We start from the raw sequence: 14,787 nt of genomic DNA, 5'->3' as shown, positions 1-14,787 counted from the left end.
AACCACATGCAATTTTAGGAAAAAAAGCAACTTTGAAACGTGAGGAGCCCCCTGCCCCTCCTGGCTGCTCTCTCCCGGCCTCCCCAGCTCCTCTTTCGGTGCTGGAGCTCCTGGTGCTGCCCCCGACCGCCCTGGCCAGCGGCCGAGACCTTGTGCCGGTGTGGGGAGACACAGCTCCGGTAGGGATTTGAGCCTCGGGCACAGTGCATGGCCACCGTCCTGTCAGCCACGTGGCCACAGCTGGCCCTCTGCTGCGGAGTCGGGCGGTGGAAATCACCCATCGGGGCGGCGCAGGCTCTGGCTCCACGTGCTGGGGACCGGTTGGGCTCGCAGCCGTGCCCATGAGTGCTGCGGAGCTTGCCAAAGACTGGGAGCCCTGTCTTTGAGAGGAAGCCAAATGCGTCTTCCCCGCACACATCAAAGGGGAAACCTCCGTGTTTCTCCCCAGGCAGCTCCTTCTCGGCTGGAAACTCTCAAGGCTGCCTTGGCCCCAGGCATGGGATGGGTTGGGATGGGTCCCCCCCACGCACACCCCCAAGAAACCTTGCTGAACTGCATCAAGGCTCCCCTGTCTTATTAAGAAAAATCTCTTCTGCTTTGCTTACATCCTCCTGGGGCGGAAAATGAGAAGGAATAGCTGCCCTTGCAGAGGGACAGGGGGGAGCTGCTCGGAAATGCTCTTCCACGCCTGTGCGGGACCCCTGAGGGGCAGTTAAACATCGTTCTCCCCAAGAGCAGGAGGAGTGAAAGGGGGGAGCAGAGCTGAGAGCGAGCCCCTCGCCCCAGACCTGAGCCAGGAGGAGCGAATGCGTGGCTGCTCGCTTCCCAGCACGACCCCGCTCCTCTCTTCCCCTTTCTGACCAGCTCTGCAGGAGGAACCTCCGATCGTGGTGGGGATTTTCTGTTTGAAACACAATTCCCTCTTTTAACCTCACCCTTCAAACCACGAGCAAATGCTGCTGGCTGCCCCGACACCTCTCCTTCCACTCGCTGGAGGGTTTTAACCACCACTGCGTGGGCAAAGGTGGGGAGGACTAACCCCAATTCCTGACCTAATGTCATTAGAGCTCTCTAAGCCCTCCAGGATGGATATTTTCTGCTCTTAATCTCTCCTCCCGCCCCCGAGCTGTGAGAGGTAACTGGGTAAATGGTGGCACGCATCCGGTCATGCATGATTGGCGGCAAGGCTGGAAAGTGAAGAGCCTATTGGAAGACCCTAACGATGAGCTCCCGCCGCCTCCTGCTGCTTTTCCAGCCTTGATCACTAGCTCCCACAGCAAACTCAGCCCATCCCGTGCCAGCACGGTGGGCACCAATCTCCACTACTGCCTCTGGGTGCTACCATAAAGCAGGGAAAAATAATCACGTATATAAAATACAGCAGCTGTCATGCACATCAGGCACTGATAGAATCACAGAATCATCTGGGTTGGAAGGGACCTTTCAGATCATCAAGTCCAACCGTTAACCCAACACCGCCAAACCCACCGCTGACCCATGTCCCTCAGCACCACGTCTGCCCGGCTTGTCAGTCCCTCCAGGGATGGCGACTCCACCACTGCCCTGGGCAGCCTGGTCCAATGCTTCACAACCCTTTCGGTGTAGAAATTGTTCCCAATATCCATCCTAAACCTCCCCTGGGGCAACTTGAGGCTGTTTCCTCTTGTCCTATCGCCTGTTCCTTGGAAGAAGAGACCGTCTGGACAGGAGCTCCTTTAACCACAGTTTTGAGAATATCTTCTGGAGCAGATCCGACATGGGGAACAGCAATGCTGGCCAGTGCAAACGCTCCCACCACCATGTGCCATTCTGTGTTAGATTTCCCCTGCTTTGATCACCCACCCGCCAAAAGGCACTTACCCACTAGTCCAGCTCCCAGGAATGGCGATGAAGAGATGCTGTTGTGGGATGGCAGGTCCCTGTGCTCACCGTAGTGGGGGCCTTCACCATAGCTCTGCTGAAATAACATGGGAGAGTCACTGCCAGGCACGTGGGGATGCCGAGCCAATTCATAGAATCATCAAATGGTTTGGGATGGAATGGATCTCAAAGCCCACCCAGTGCCACCCCCTGCCCTGGGCAGGGACACCTCCCACCAGCCCAGGTTGCTCCAAGCCCCGGCCAACCTGGCCTTGAACCCCTCCAGGGATGGGGCAGCCACAGCTTCTCTGGGCAACCTGGGCCAGGGGCTCACCCCCCTCACAGTAAACAATTTCTGCCTCACATCTCATCTCAATCCCCCCTCTTCCAGTTTCAAACCCTTCCCCCTCGTCCCGTGGCTCCCCTCCCTGCTCCAGAGCCCCTCCCCAGCTTTCCTGGAGCTCCTTTAGGGACTGGAAGGGGCTGGAAGGTCTCCGCGGAGCCTTCTCTTCTCCAGGCTGAACCCCCCAGCCCTCTCAGCCTGTCCTCCCAGCAGAGGGGCTCCAGCCCTCCCAGCATCTCCGGGGCCTCCTCTGGCCCCGCTCCAACAGCTCCGTGTCCTTCTGCTGTCGGTGCCCCAGCGCTGGAGGCAGCACTGCAGGGGGGTCTCCCCCGAGCGGAGCAGAGGGGCAGAATCCCCCCCTCACCCTGCTGCCCACGCTGCTGGGGATGCAGCCCAGGCTGCGGGGGGTTTCTGGGCTGCCAGCGAGGCTGTCAGAGCTCACTCTCTCCCACAGCAGGAAGGACCAAAGTCAAAGGATCGTAAAATGGGCATAGAAATGATTTTATCCTCAGGGCAGTGCAGCCACGAGGCCATGGCATTGGGAGGCGGTATGGCACCAAAGCAGGGATATAAGGGGGGGGGTTTGCCCCATGCCGGCAGCTCCTGCCTTCACCCACCAGCTTGGCACCCACCAGGTGAGAGCCAGGCAGACCCCTCCCCACGCTGGAGGGGCCATGAGGTGAGGAGGAGGCCTATAAAAATGAGAAATGAGACGCCAGCGCCTGCTCCGCCACTGACCTAAGGGAAGGGAAAGGTGCCATTGCAAAAACGAATCACACAAACCCATTAAAACACGAGCATCTGTCAAAATAACTCCATTTCAATTAAGTTAATGTCTTTTCTCTCTTCCCCTCCTCAGGCCCCAGTTACGTGCTGTCAGAGCCTCGACTCCTTCCCTGCGAAACCCCTCCCGTGCTCTCCATCCCTGCCGAGGCCGATTCTCCCTAGAGCGATCCCCAGATCTCCCAAAGCCGCGCGTGGTGGTGTCCAGCAAGCTCTGCCGAAGGCGCAGCCCGTCAGGTGAGATCCCTCAACCCACTCAGCCAAGACCCCGTTTGGGGACCTCTCCCCCCTGTCCCCATGGCAAAGCTGAGCACCGAAACCCCACAGGGGGTGGGGGTCAGGGGTCGGTTTTTGGAGGAGAAGGCTTCTGCAGGGGGATCTTAAGGCGGCAAAGGCTGGCGAGATGGGGACAACCCCTGCAGGGTTAACAGAACTAATGTCCAAAATGGGGCAAGAAAAGCTGTTCCAGGGTTAGCCCCAACCCGGGCACAAACGCAGGCGCAGAGAAGCCATGGTAAAGCCCCCGTTTATTTTGGTCAGGGCTCAGCGTTTGTGCTTTGTCCTTACCCTTCCTTGGTCAAACGTGGAGCTGTTTTGATCTCCCGTTCCCCAGGAACCTGATCCCGGTCTTTCATCCAAACCTACCGAAAAACAGGAAGAACAAAGGTTACTCTTGCTTTATCAGCAAAGCCTCAAAGGTGTTCTCGCAAAATTAACTCTTCCTTCTACAAACAAAACAATATTTTCATTAATAAACCACTTCCACTTGGCGTGACCACTCCTCCCCTCTCCCTCCTCACCTTCCCACTCCAGCTGGGAGTTTATTCCACAAACTTCAAAGCAAATCCCACCACAGCCTGGAAACGCTTCAAAAACATGGGACAGTGGGAAGAAGAGAAACAAGTATTTTAATTCGCTTTATTCCAGAGAGTGACAGGAACCTCTCCTCCCCAGAGACGGATGGTGAAGAGGACTATGAATGACGAACTCACTGCACCCATCCCAACGCTCCAGCAGGACCCACTTTTTGCCCATGGTGCTGCTACATCATGGGCCAAACTCTGCTCTTCATTGCACCCGAGCAGATCAAAAGAGTGCCCAGAGCTGAAAGCCACGGATGGGAATTGCTGGGGACAGAACGTTACCTGTGGCTTCGTCACACTTTTTCAAGGGCATTTGCTGTTTAAGCCCCCCGTGGCCCCACAGATCAGAGGGGCCGATCAGAGCATGCTCCCGTCCATCTCATTTTTAGCCCTCCCAAGATTATCCTTCGCAAAGGGGATCCCACCCAAAATGGCAAGGGACCAAACAGGAGGGTTTTGCAACGCGCCTGCACACAGGCTGCGGGAGGAAATCGTCTCCTTTCATCGTCTGCCAGGTCCACCCAGGCTGCGCCTCTTGGGCTACCAGCACAGGAGGCACCCATGGGAGATGGCGAACCTCCACCGGGACAAAAAAAGCCCGGGGAGTTGCATCAGGGAAGGTCTCGCAGTTCAAACTGACACCGTAACTGCGTGGAAGAAACCCTCCCTGGCAGCCGAGCCTTGACTCGACTCAGCAGCAGGATTTCTGATGGTGCTGGTCTGTCTCCGCTCCGGTGGGTGAGCAGGGCTTGGTGAGCAGCAAGTCAGCGTCTCCCCTGGTAAAGCCAGGGATTTGAGAGGGGCCGGGCAGAGTGGGGACATTGCTCTGCCCGCGGACGGGCTTTGGAGATGCCACACAGATACCGGAGCTCAGCCGGGGCGGACGGGGAGAAATCCTGGGTCTGCAGGAGGCTGTGCAGCGCGATGGCATCGCCCAGAGCCACTTCTCTGCCTTGTCCCACAGAAACCTCACCCCTGCTGCAGCGGGTATATGGCCACACGTGCCATGGGGTGGCACGAGAAACTTCTTGGGGTGGCTCCTGGCACCGCCCAGCATCACCCTGTGCCACCCCCAGCGCCTGGGGACCCGGGGGCTCTCTGGGGACCCCCTGCACACCGGTTCTGCTAGCCAAGCACCAGCAGCTGAGGTGCCGGCAGGGCCTTGCGGGAGGTTTTCTTGTAGGTGCAGAGACCCGCTCGCAGCACAGGGTGTGACAGCAGAGAGGTGACAGCGGAAGGGTGACAGCAGAGGGGTGACAGCGGCGGCGCAGGACGGTGGCAGGGATGGGGGTGTGGGAGGGAGCAAGGACATGGCAGGGGGCAGGGCGCACTCCAATTTCATTTTAGCAAAGCTGATTATTATGGCAAACACGCCGTGTATTTGTCTCCTCCGCTCCCCTCACTGTTCATTTAACCAGAAACTTCTTTCAAATTACATCCTTCTATTTCTGTGCCTTTGTGTTAATCATTTCCCCAGAGAATTGGTGTTTAATTGCTGTCTAATTTGCATAATTATGCATATTAATCTATACACCTAATGAATATTCATAATTCTCATTTAGATTTTGTTTTCTAATCAAAAATTTCCAATGTGATTACTGTGCAGAGCAGGGATAAGCCTCTAATAATACCTTGGATACTAGGGAGAATTACTGCCAATTCTCCCACCTCCTACTTCCTAGAATAAACTTTTGCTTTGCTAATGTGTTTTTCTAAAGCAATTCATCTGCATACCCTGCAAACACCAACGGAGATCAGGAGGCAGAAATGCTCCTTCTATTCATTTTGCTTTCCTGGGTATTTTTAAAGCTCCCCAACGGTCAGGGCGAAGACACGAGCAGGAGCCACAGCCTCAGACATCCCTGGCAAGCTCGCCCTGTTATGCTGGAAGGACGAGGACCATGGCACCGACCAGGCTCAGGATGTGTCCAGAGACCCCAGGAGGTGCTTCGGGAACCCCGGAGCCAGAGGGGAAGCTGAGACACAGGCGTCCCCATGCCCACCCCTACACTGTGCAGGACGTGGGTCCTGGGTCACCCTGCCCTCCCGCAGAGCCACCCGGTCCTGTCCCTAACCCACCCGACAGCAGACGAGCATCCCCAGGCCAGGATGGGCCAGGAGAGGATGCCCAGTGAGGCAGGCTGGGGAGAGTTCTGGAGGGAACTGGCGTGTCTGGAAGCCCAGGATGAATTTTTTGCTAAAATTCCTGAAAAAAAAAAAATCACTGCCAGGCCTCCCCAGGGAAGGAGGGAAGAGGAGATGGCAGTGGTATGGGTGACAAAAGCTGAGGCCAAGAGGCTCACGTGTCCCCTAGACATGGAGAAACCCTCTGCACGAGTGTCTTCCACGCTGCGGTGCCACCAGCGCGCCCCAAAACCTCACCTGGTGCTCCGACGGCATGCAGGCACCGCAGCAGGCTGCCGAGGACCAGCGTGTCGGGCTGGTCCCGGGCACCCCTCTTTCCCCGTAACTGCTCCTGGGGGGCAAGCAGCCCCCCAGCACCAACCCAGCAGGAGCTGGGAGGGAAATCCCGACCTCGCAACTGGGCTGCAGGCGGCCAGACCCTGCAACAGCAAAATGCTCCCCGGGGAAACCCAAAAGCCCTTTTTTTTGTCTCCAGACGCTGGTCTTCACGCGGTTGCACGGCTGCCAAGGTGAATCGAGGTGACGGCTCTCCCACCCGAGTGGCACATGGCTCTGGAAGTGGCCCCAAAGGCTCAGCGTGGCCGTGCCAGCATGCCGCTGCGAGGCCAGCCCTGCCATCCCAATGCCTGCTGGTGGAAAGGGTCTTGTGCCTTCCCCAAGTTGCAGCCACCAGCGTAAAAGGTGCCAGCAAAAATCTCCCATTTTCAGCCTGCAGGTGTTTTAAGGATTCGGGGATTTCTGGGACGAAGCCAGGAAAAAACCAGACTGCCCGCTTTAGACTTCTGGCATCCGTCCTACATTCAATCCCAACCTGCTCTTCCCTCCCTTCGTATCGGAGGAAGGATCTAAAATTTGGCAGCAAACACCCTCTGCCAACCCTGCGAAAACCCAAGGTTTGGCCAAAGGCAGATGCTGCTGGAAGAGCCCCCAGCAGCACCTTTTTGCTCCATTCACACCATAAAATCCCTGAAGACGGTGTCACCACCGTGGTCACGCTTTCCCCAGCCCGTGACACCCACTGGTGGTACCCACGAGCCCGGCTTTCCTGTGGGTACCACCGGGAACCAAGTGGGAGGAAGAGGATGAGGAAGGAGCAGAAGCCGGGGAAGCCTGGGGAGAGAAGGACATCGCTCAGGCAGCCCTGTGCCGGCATCCCGGGGGCTCTCCCCAAGTGCTTGCCCAACGGCACCCAGTGTCCCACCTGGACCCTGTTGTCCCAGCGGCTCAGGAGACGAGGCCAGGAGCACCTTGAGGTGCTTGGTGATGCGTCTCCTGCATCTGGGCATTGCTCCCGTGCTGACGGGCTCCCCGGGGTGAGACAGAGACCCCGCAGGCATCTCCTTCACCCCCCAGCTCTGCCTCACTCCCGGGCACACATTTCCCGCGTTAAAGCACACACAGTCCCAGGCAAAAAAAACCAACCAACCAAACAAACAAAAAAAATCATAAATCCAAGCCACCAACCGAGCTCGTGTCAAAACTCAGGCGGCAGGGAGCTGAATTCCGTTTGCACAAGTGAGCGTAATTCTGGCATAGCCCGGCGTTTGAGTGGCTTTGCCACGCTGACAACGCTCTCCCAGCGCAGGGCGCGCGGGCAGGTTTCGAGACGCCCACACGTGCAGGCAGCTGTCGGGAGCCAGCTTTATTTTAAAATAAACCCATTTTCCAACTACCCAAGTTAAGGCACACTTTCCAAGTCAGAAAAGACAAAAATAGGAACTACCTCCTCTCTCCATTAATACAGTTATTAAAAAGCGTACAGATTAATTGTGCATTTTAATAACCCTGATCATGAATATTCATAACACATTTCTTGCTCATGTTCTAATTAAAACATACTAATAGAATAAGATGTAGCTGTCATACAGTAATTTTTTTTTTCCCTTACGATTTTTGTGCTGCAGCTAAGAAGAGCTGATAGACAAGAACTGTCCTAAGCTCTCAGCATGGATAAAAATAATTTGTCCATGTTTAGTCTCAGCAAAAAAGCCCTTTACCCGATAATGAGCCATAGTAAAAGGCTACGCACAAGTGATGAGTGACATGGGGCACCGGGAGCCGTCCCCCACCCTGGAGGAAAGAAACCACTTTAGAAACATAACTCTTAAAGAAGAAAAGGCATTAAGGAGGGTGTAGGGTTTTCTGCCCTGTCCCCACATCCCAGCAGACGCCCAGTTTTCAGCCTGGGGCTTCCAGTCCCCACCCACGGGGTCTCTGGAGGTGAAAATCCCACGCCAAGAGATGCTGCTCTGGTTCCAATAACCCCAGCCCCGAAAGCTGCCCGGGCACAGGTGCTGCTCCCGGAGCCTGCTGAGAGCCCCGAGGTCCTTTGGAGCCTGCACCCCCCTGATCCCAGCATGGCACTGGGATATGACTTGTGGGGAGCGTGGCTTCGGTGGCAGCCCCTGCTCTGCCCGCCCAGAGACGGCCAAGGACGCCTCGACCCACGGCCTCTGCAGTCAGGCCAAGGGCTTTCAGAACAAGCTCAATCCCTAAGGATTACTTCGCGAGCAAAGCTCGAGGGGTGGGCAGCCGTCCCTCGGGAGCTGGAGGACATGCGGGGACGCAGAGCGGGACATTTTGCTCCTCAGACCTCTCAGATACTGTTTGTGCAGCAAGATCCAGAGCTTTTGCTCTGGGTACCCGGAGGAGAGGGGTACCTGGAGGAGAACGTGCACTGCCACAAAGCTGCGGCCCAGCAGGCTCAAATGACTCAAAGGCACCTAGTTTTCGGTGTCAGGAGGAGGGTGCAGCGAGGGGACCGTTATGGCAGCCCCACGGGTGACAGTGGGGGACATCGCTGGGGACGATGCGCTGCCGGAGCTGCGGCTGAGCTGGGCTGAACGCTTCCCTCCCCCCGGCCGCCCCGGCCTCCACAATCTGCCAGCATCAATGCACCCGCCCTAATCTGATTCCCATCAAAACCACTAGGCTAGGCTTTTTTTTTTTTTTTTTTTTTTTTTAAAGTCTATTAAAAATATTTAGGCCAAGCCCCTCATGTGGCTGGACAAGGTTTGGCAGCAGCCACAGCTGCCACGAAGATGGCATCTCTCATCTCCAAGGGTCTATCGCCCACAAGGTGCCCGCGGTGAGGTTTTGGAACTCAAAATTCAGCTCTGTGACCGCTGCGGTGGCCACGGGCTGGAGAAGGACAGGGACATGGTGGCAGCTGGGAATAAAACCCCCACAGCCAGCATCCCACCACACTTATGCTATGGAGACACCAAACCCCTGCTAGCCCCCAGGAAGAGAGAAGCCACCTCCGCTGGAGGTGGGACAATGCAAGCTGCCACGGAGAGAGACACCGATGCCACCGTAATTTGATTTGAAATAGAGGTGACAGAAGGCTGCTTGATAAACACTTCCAAATTAAGCGGCTTTGTGTCCTAATCGCTCTGGCGATCAGCCTCACAGCAAAATCTCTGCTAAAAGGGATTTGAAATCAATAAAATTAGTCGACTAGTAATTAGCTGTAGTCCCAGTCAAACCAGCAAAGTTGTTTTTCTTGGCGAGAGTTGGCTCCCCGGACCCTGGCCCGGCAAGGAAAAACCCACCAACGCATCTGGGCACCCAGGCATCCCCCGGGAACGGTCCCTGGGTGCTGGCAGAGCCCCTGCATGGGGACACGCGGGTGCTGGGAGCAGCCACCAGCTCTGCCTGTTTATTTACCAGCCCCGAATAGGAAAAAACAGCTGTGAATGGACGGCAGCCGGTAGCTGTTTACAGGACGTCGACTGTGGATGGGACTATACAATTTGTTCACTTCCTTTTCCCGGCGCACGACAAAACAATTAAAAAAAAAAAAAAAAGGCAAAAAAAAATCCCCCAAAAGCAATCGGTGCTGAACACCTGGGGGGGCAGCACGGGGTCCCAGATGATGACACCTTGGTGGCTCTGCTGATGGGGCAGACGGGAGTCCATAGAATTGTCTGGGTTGGACCTTTCAGATCATCAAGTCCAACCGTTAACCCAACACCGCCAAACCCACCACTGACCCATGTCCCTCAGCACCACGTCTGCCCGGCTTGTCAATCCCTCCAGGGATGGCGACTCCACCACTGCCCTGGGCAGCCTCGTCTAATGCTTGACAACCCTTTCGGTGTAGAAATTGTTCTCAATATCCATCCTAAACCTCCCCTGGGGCAACGTGAGGCTGTTTTCTCTTGTCCCATCGCCTGTTCCTTTGGAGAAGAGACCGACCCCTCGCGCTACCCCCTCCTTTCTGGGAGTTGTAGAGTTCCATCCCCTCCGCTGCCTCTAAACTTGAGGTTGGACCAAAGCTGGCTGGCCAAGACAGCAAGGCTCAGCTTTGCTGCTGCCTGGGGAGAAAGAGAGTATTTCAGTGCATCTCGCTCGAGGGCGGGCGGTTTTGTGCCATGACCGCACTGCTGGTAGCCACAGCCCGGCTGGTCCTGGGCAAGGGACACAGTGTGGCCGGACGCAGGATGGAAGGGCTGGAATGAAGACAGCGGCTTGCCAGGACGTGCTCCCCAAACCCACAATTTGAGGGACGTAGGGGTGATCCCTGAGGACGAGCACCGCTGCGTACCTGCCCCCCAACAGCGAGGTGCCAGCTCTGCCCGGAGGGACCCAAAGCCACCGTGTCACGCCCCAAGAAGGGGATGGAGCCACGCAGCCCGAGAAGCTCAGAGCTCTCCAGGACCCAGCGCAGTCCCGGCCCCTGCCCCTGCGTGCTGCCGGCTTCTCAACCCGGCCAGGAGGAGCTGGTGGCACAAGCGAATGCTCCAGACCACGATAACCCGGAGAAGTGGAGGGCAGTGATGCCGTCCTCCAGACCAGGCACCCGCAGTGGGGACACACAGCTGCGCCGAGACGTTGAACAAATGGGTCATCTCAGAGCCCTACAAGATTTACGGGGCAGCCTCTGCTCCTTTATCTTAGTGATGACGAATGGACCGAGAATGCAAAGCCAAGACAAGCGCATCCACCCCGCGCCCGTCCCCAGGGAAGCACCCACTGCTGCCTCCCCCCTCCCCAAACGCGCACTCAGGGATAATTTTTGACTTTAAAAAAAAAAAAAAAAAGCTGATGCCACCTATTTGGTGATCATTAATTCCTCCGCTCAGCATCTGTTCTGGCGTCTCCCGTGCCGTGTTCTGGTTCAGCAGTTTCTGCACGGTCCACACTCAGAACTGGGGTTTAGGAAATGTTTGGGGCTGGGGAAAGACGGGAGCGGGGAAAGATGATCCGTCCCCCATTGGCTTTGGACGAGGGATGAGTACAGGGAGAAATTAAATTTATAGCCAATACCAAAAAAAAAAGCAAGCCAGAAAGAGGGGAAAAAGAAACAAAGAAGTACTTTAGCTTCTCCTGGTCTTTTGGAAGATGGTTTGGGAGATGATGCACGTGGCGTTTCAAAATGAAGCTGCATTCCCAGCTCCTGCCGTGGGACAGGACATGGCTCAGCTGGAATGGCACAGCAACCTCTCTCCAAGGACGGGGCAGGCTCCAAGGCATCCCCAGGACGGTTTCGGGGGTGCTCGGGTGACACCCCAGAAGAGAAAAATAAGTGTATAAAACTGCCCAGTACAGGGGAGAGGAAGGTTTGAAAAAGAAAACCCAACAAGTGTTATTTGCAGACCCTACAGGAAGGTCGCCACTGCATTTTGGGAGTGGATTTTTGGTAATCAAAACGAGAGTTTGCCAGCTTAAAGTCAGAATTAAGGAAATAAATCACCCGGACCAGCTCAAACCTCATCAAGGCCTTGCAAAACAACCGCACATAGTGCTGGCGGTGGGACAACGCTGCACCATGGTACAGCCACCACCGGTGTCTGCAGCGCTGCCAAGGACTGGACCCACAGTCCCGTGGTCCACGGCAGCACCGAATTGCTGGGCCGCCCTCTCCCCGGAGGACAGGCCAAACTGGACGGCATTTATTAAACTAACAAAAAGCCAGTGAGACCCAGTGATTGTGCGTTAAAAAGAGCGTGGGCAGCAGGTGGAGGGAGGTCATCCTCCCCCTCTGCTCTGCCCTGGGGAGGCCACAGCTGGAGTGCTGGGTCCAGTTCTGGGCTCCCCGGTTCCAGAAGGACAGGGAACTGCTGGAGAGGGGACAGCAGACGATGAGGGGCCTGGAGCATCTCTGTGCTGAGGAAAGGCTGAGAACCCTGGGGCTGTTCAGCTGGAGAAGAGCAGACTGAGGGGGATCTCATCACTGCTCAGCAAGAGCTAAAGGGTGGGGGACAAGACGACGGGGCCAGACTCTTCTCAGTGGTGCCCGGGGACAGGACGAGGGGCAACGGGCACAAACTGGAACACGGGAAATTCCATCTCAACATGAAGAAAAACTTCCTTCCTTTGAGGGTGGCAGAGCCCTGGCACAGGCTGCCCAGAGAGGTGGTGGAGTCTCCGTCTCTGGAGACACTCAAAACCCGCCTGGACGTGTTCCTGTGCCACCTGCTCTGGGTGACGTGCTCTGGCAGAGGGTTGGAGGCGATGATCTCCAGAGGTCCCTTCCAACCCCAGCCAGGCTGGGATTCTGTGATTCTCTGAAGGCAGCGAAGCCACCGGGCCCCCCGAGTGCAGGGAAGAAGCCCACTCCCTCCAGCGGGACGGGATGGAGAGCAGAGACGGTCCTACCTCCCAGCCCCTAGGAAAGCCAGCGAGATGCCACAGGGAGAAAGAAAACAAACCTGTGACGACAACCAGAGGGAAGAAAATAAACTTTAAAGCTCAAAACATTTCCCCCAGCTGTAAAAACAAAGGCACAGTGATGACCAAACAAGAGCACAAAGAAGCAGCATGAAAAGGGGACGGAGGACAACACGGGGCTTGACCAGTCGGTGCTTTCAAAAGGGACGAACCCACCACGTCCCTTGTCCCCAGCCTCTGTGGGACAAACCTCCCCATGTCCCTTGTCCCCAGCCTCCATCCAAGCTCAACAGCCCAACGGCGCTCTGCGAGAAGTGGGATGTCAAGGAGGGCCTAAGGAACAAAAGCGCAGGGAAACAGGCCAAGAATAACATCGGTTTGAGTCAGACCGGTAACAGGTGTCAGAGAATTCGCTTTTTCTTTGCTAGCACCTTGGATCAACGCGTGTTTCGGAGGAGTCAGAGAATCGTTATGATTGGAAGGGATTCTTAAGATCATTGAGTCCAATCCTCAACCCAACACTGCCAAAACCGCCACTAAGCCATGTCCTCAGCACCACGTCTGCCCGTCTTTTAAATATCCCCAGGGAGCAGCTCCGCTGGCCTCCTCGTGGATGGAAACAGAGCCCAAATGTGAGGTGGCAGTGGGAACCCCATTGCCACCGGTCAGCCAGCCCTGTGGTCCCACTGCTCTGGGACATGGCAAAGCAGGGCTGCAGGGACTGCAGAGAGAGGGTGAGAGAAGCATGAGGGGCTGCCCCACATCCGAAGGATAAGCCCACGACTGGGGATAAGCCCATGGCTGGGGATGAGCCACCTATAGCTGCTGGGAGCAGCTCATGATAAAACCAACCGAGGAGGAGGCGGCTCAGATTCCACCCTGCAGGACCCCCTTACCAGGAGGGTGCTATGAAGCCCCTTGGCACGGGGCCCTCCCCAAACTGGTTTTTGACAGGAGGCTGGAGAACACACTCACCCACCACAAGAGGAGACAGTAAATCTCAGCGTAGGGAAACGCGGCGTTGGACACCTGCAGTGCCACCCTGCCACCTCCCCAGCTGTCCTTCAACCCAAGCTCACCGAATGCTGCTCCTCACTATTTCCAGGCATGAAACTTAACTAAATATGAAAACCCCGGGAGCTATGAGGAGTTACATCCTTGGCCCGAATCCCAGACTCGTGCCCCTCAGAAGCCCCCGCCTGAAGCCCATACATCCACCTATAGGACCTCCGAGGGCCCCAGGGAACCGCAATCCTGCAAGCAAACTCAAACTTGAAGACAGCCCTGTAGAGAACTTTTACTCATGTTCTGCATCACATGCATTCAACAACATCAACATGTTTGCTACCACAAAACAATTTAAATTCAGTAGATACAGGCTTATTCACAAAGCAAGAGGTTATATTCCATTAAACAGAAAGCTTTGGGGAGAAGAGCGAGAGTAAATCCACATCCTGTTTTTTCCAGCTCATTTATTTTACCACGAAGTTGCACACTCATGAAAGATGCAGACACTCGACACTAACGCACGTATTGTTGTCCAAAGAAAGAATTCATTTTGCTGAGCGCGCACAGCAGCCCGATGCCAGCGAGGAATGAAATACGACGGCTGTGGGTCCCCCGAGACACTACGTATTGACCTTTCGTATTTCACAGGCAATTGTGTATTTTGCACATCCACGCAGATGCACGGAATAGGCACATACACCCCCACTACTTTACTTAGAAGCATATACCTCTGTTTCCGCTCTGATTTGCATCTTTCCAAGTATTGTTTGATTTGCAATGTAAAATAAAATTACGGTATCAGAGATGCAACCAGAACACTGTCCTTTTGCTGGGGACTAGAAATCTTTCCCCACTTTGTTTTTCATTACTCACCGAGCAACAAAATAGGGGACAAAAGCCTGTCTACTTATCATGGAGTCACAGAATGGTTTGGGTGGGAAGGCACCTTAAAGCCCACCCAGTGGCACCCCCTGCCCTGGGCAGGGACACCTCCCACCAGCCCAGGTTGCTCCAAGCCCCGGCCAACCTGGCCTTGAACCCCTCCAGGGATGGGGCAGCCACAGCTTCTCTGGGCAACCTGGGCCAGGGGCTCACCCCCCTCACAGCAAACAGTTTCTGCCTCACATCTCATCTCAATCCCCCCTCTTCCAGTTTCAAACCCTTCCCCCT

At 55.8% G+C, this 14,787-nt stretch overlaps 1 protein-coding gene across 26 annotated transcripts in view; it reads right to left on the bottom strand.

Moving 5' to 3' along the window:
- TCF3 (transcription factor 3) overlaps positions 1-14,787 on the bottom strand; it is an 81,119-nt gene that overhangs the window by 33,961 nt on the left and 32,371 nt on the right. For 19 of the 26 annotated variants that reach the window (XR_012584516.1, XR_012584517.1, XR_012584518.1 and 16 more), the window contains 2 exons: positions 3,554-3,627; positions 1,861-1,957 (listed from right to left, as the gene is read on the bottom strand). Coding sequence is in view for 21 of the 26 variants with exons in the window: in XM_074566157.1 (XP_074422258.1) it covers positions 1,861-1,957; positions 3,554-3,627 (171 nt within the window). In the remaining 5 variants the exon portion in view is untranslated. The remainder of the gene's footprint in view (positions 1-1,860; positions 1,958-3,553; positions 3,628-14,787) is intronic. The other 7 variants (XM_074566162.1, XM_074566168.1, XM_074566177.1 and 4 more) reach the window with 1 other exon arrangement.

This window comes from Larus michahellis, chromosome 23, assembly GCF_964199755.1.
Source record: "Larus michahellis chromosome 23, bLarMic1.1, whole genome shotgun sequence".
In the NCBI taxonomy this organism is placed as follows: domain Eukaryota; kingdom Metazoa; phylum Chordata; class Aves; order Charadriiformes; family Laridae; genus Larus; species Larus michahellis.
The sequence above is the reverse complement of the archived record's forward strand: the minus strand, read 5'-3'. Positions and strand labels throughout refer to the sequence as shown.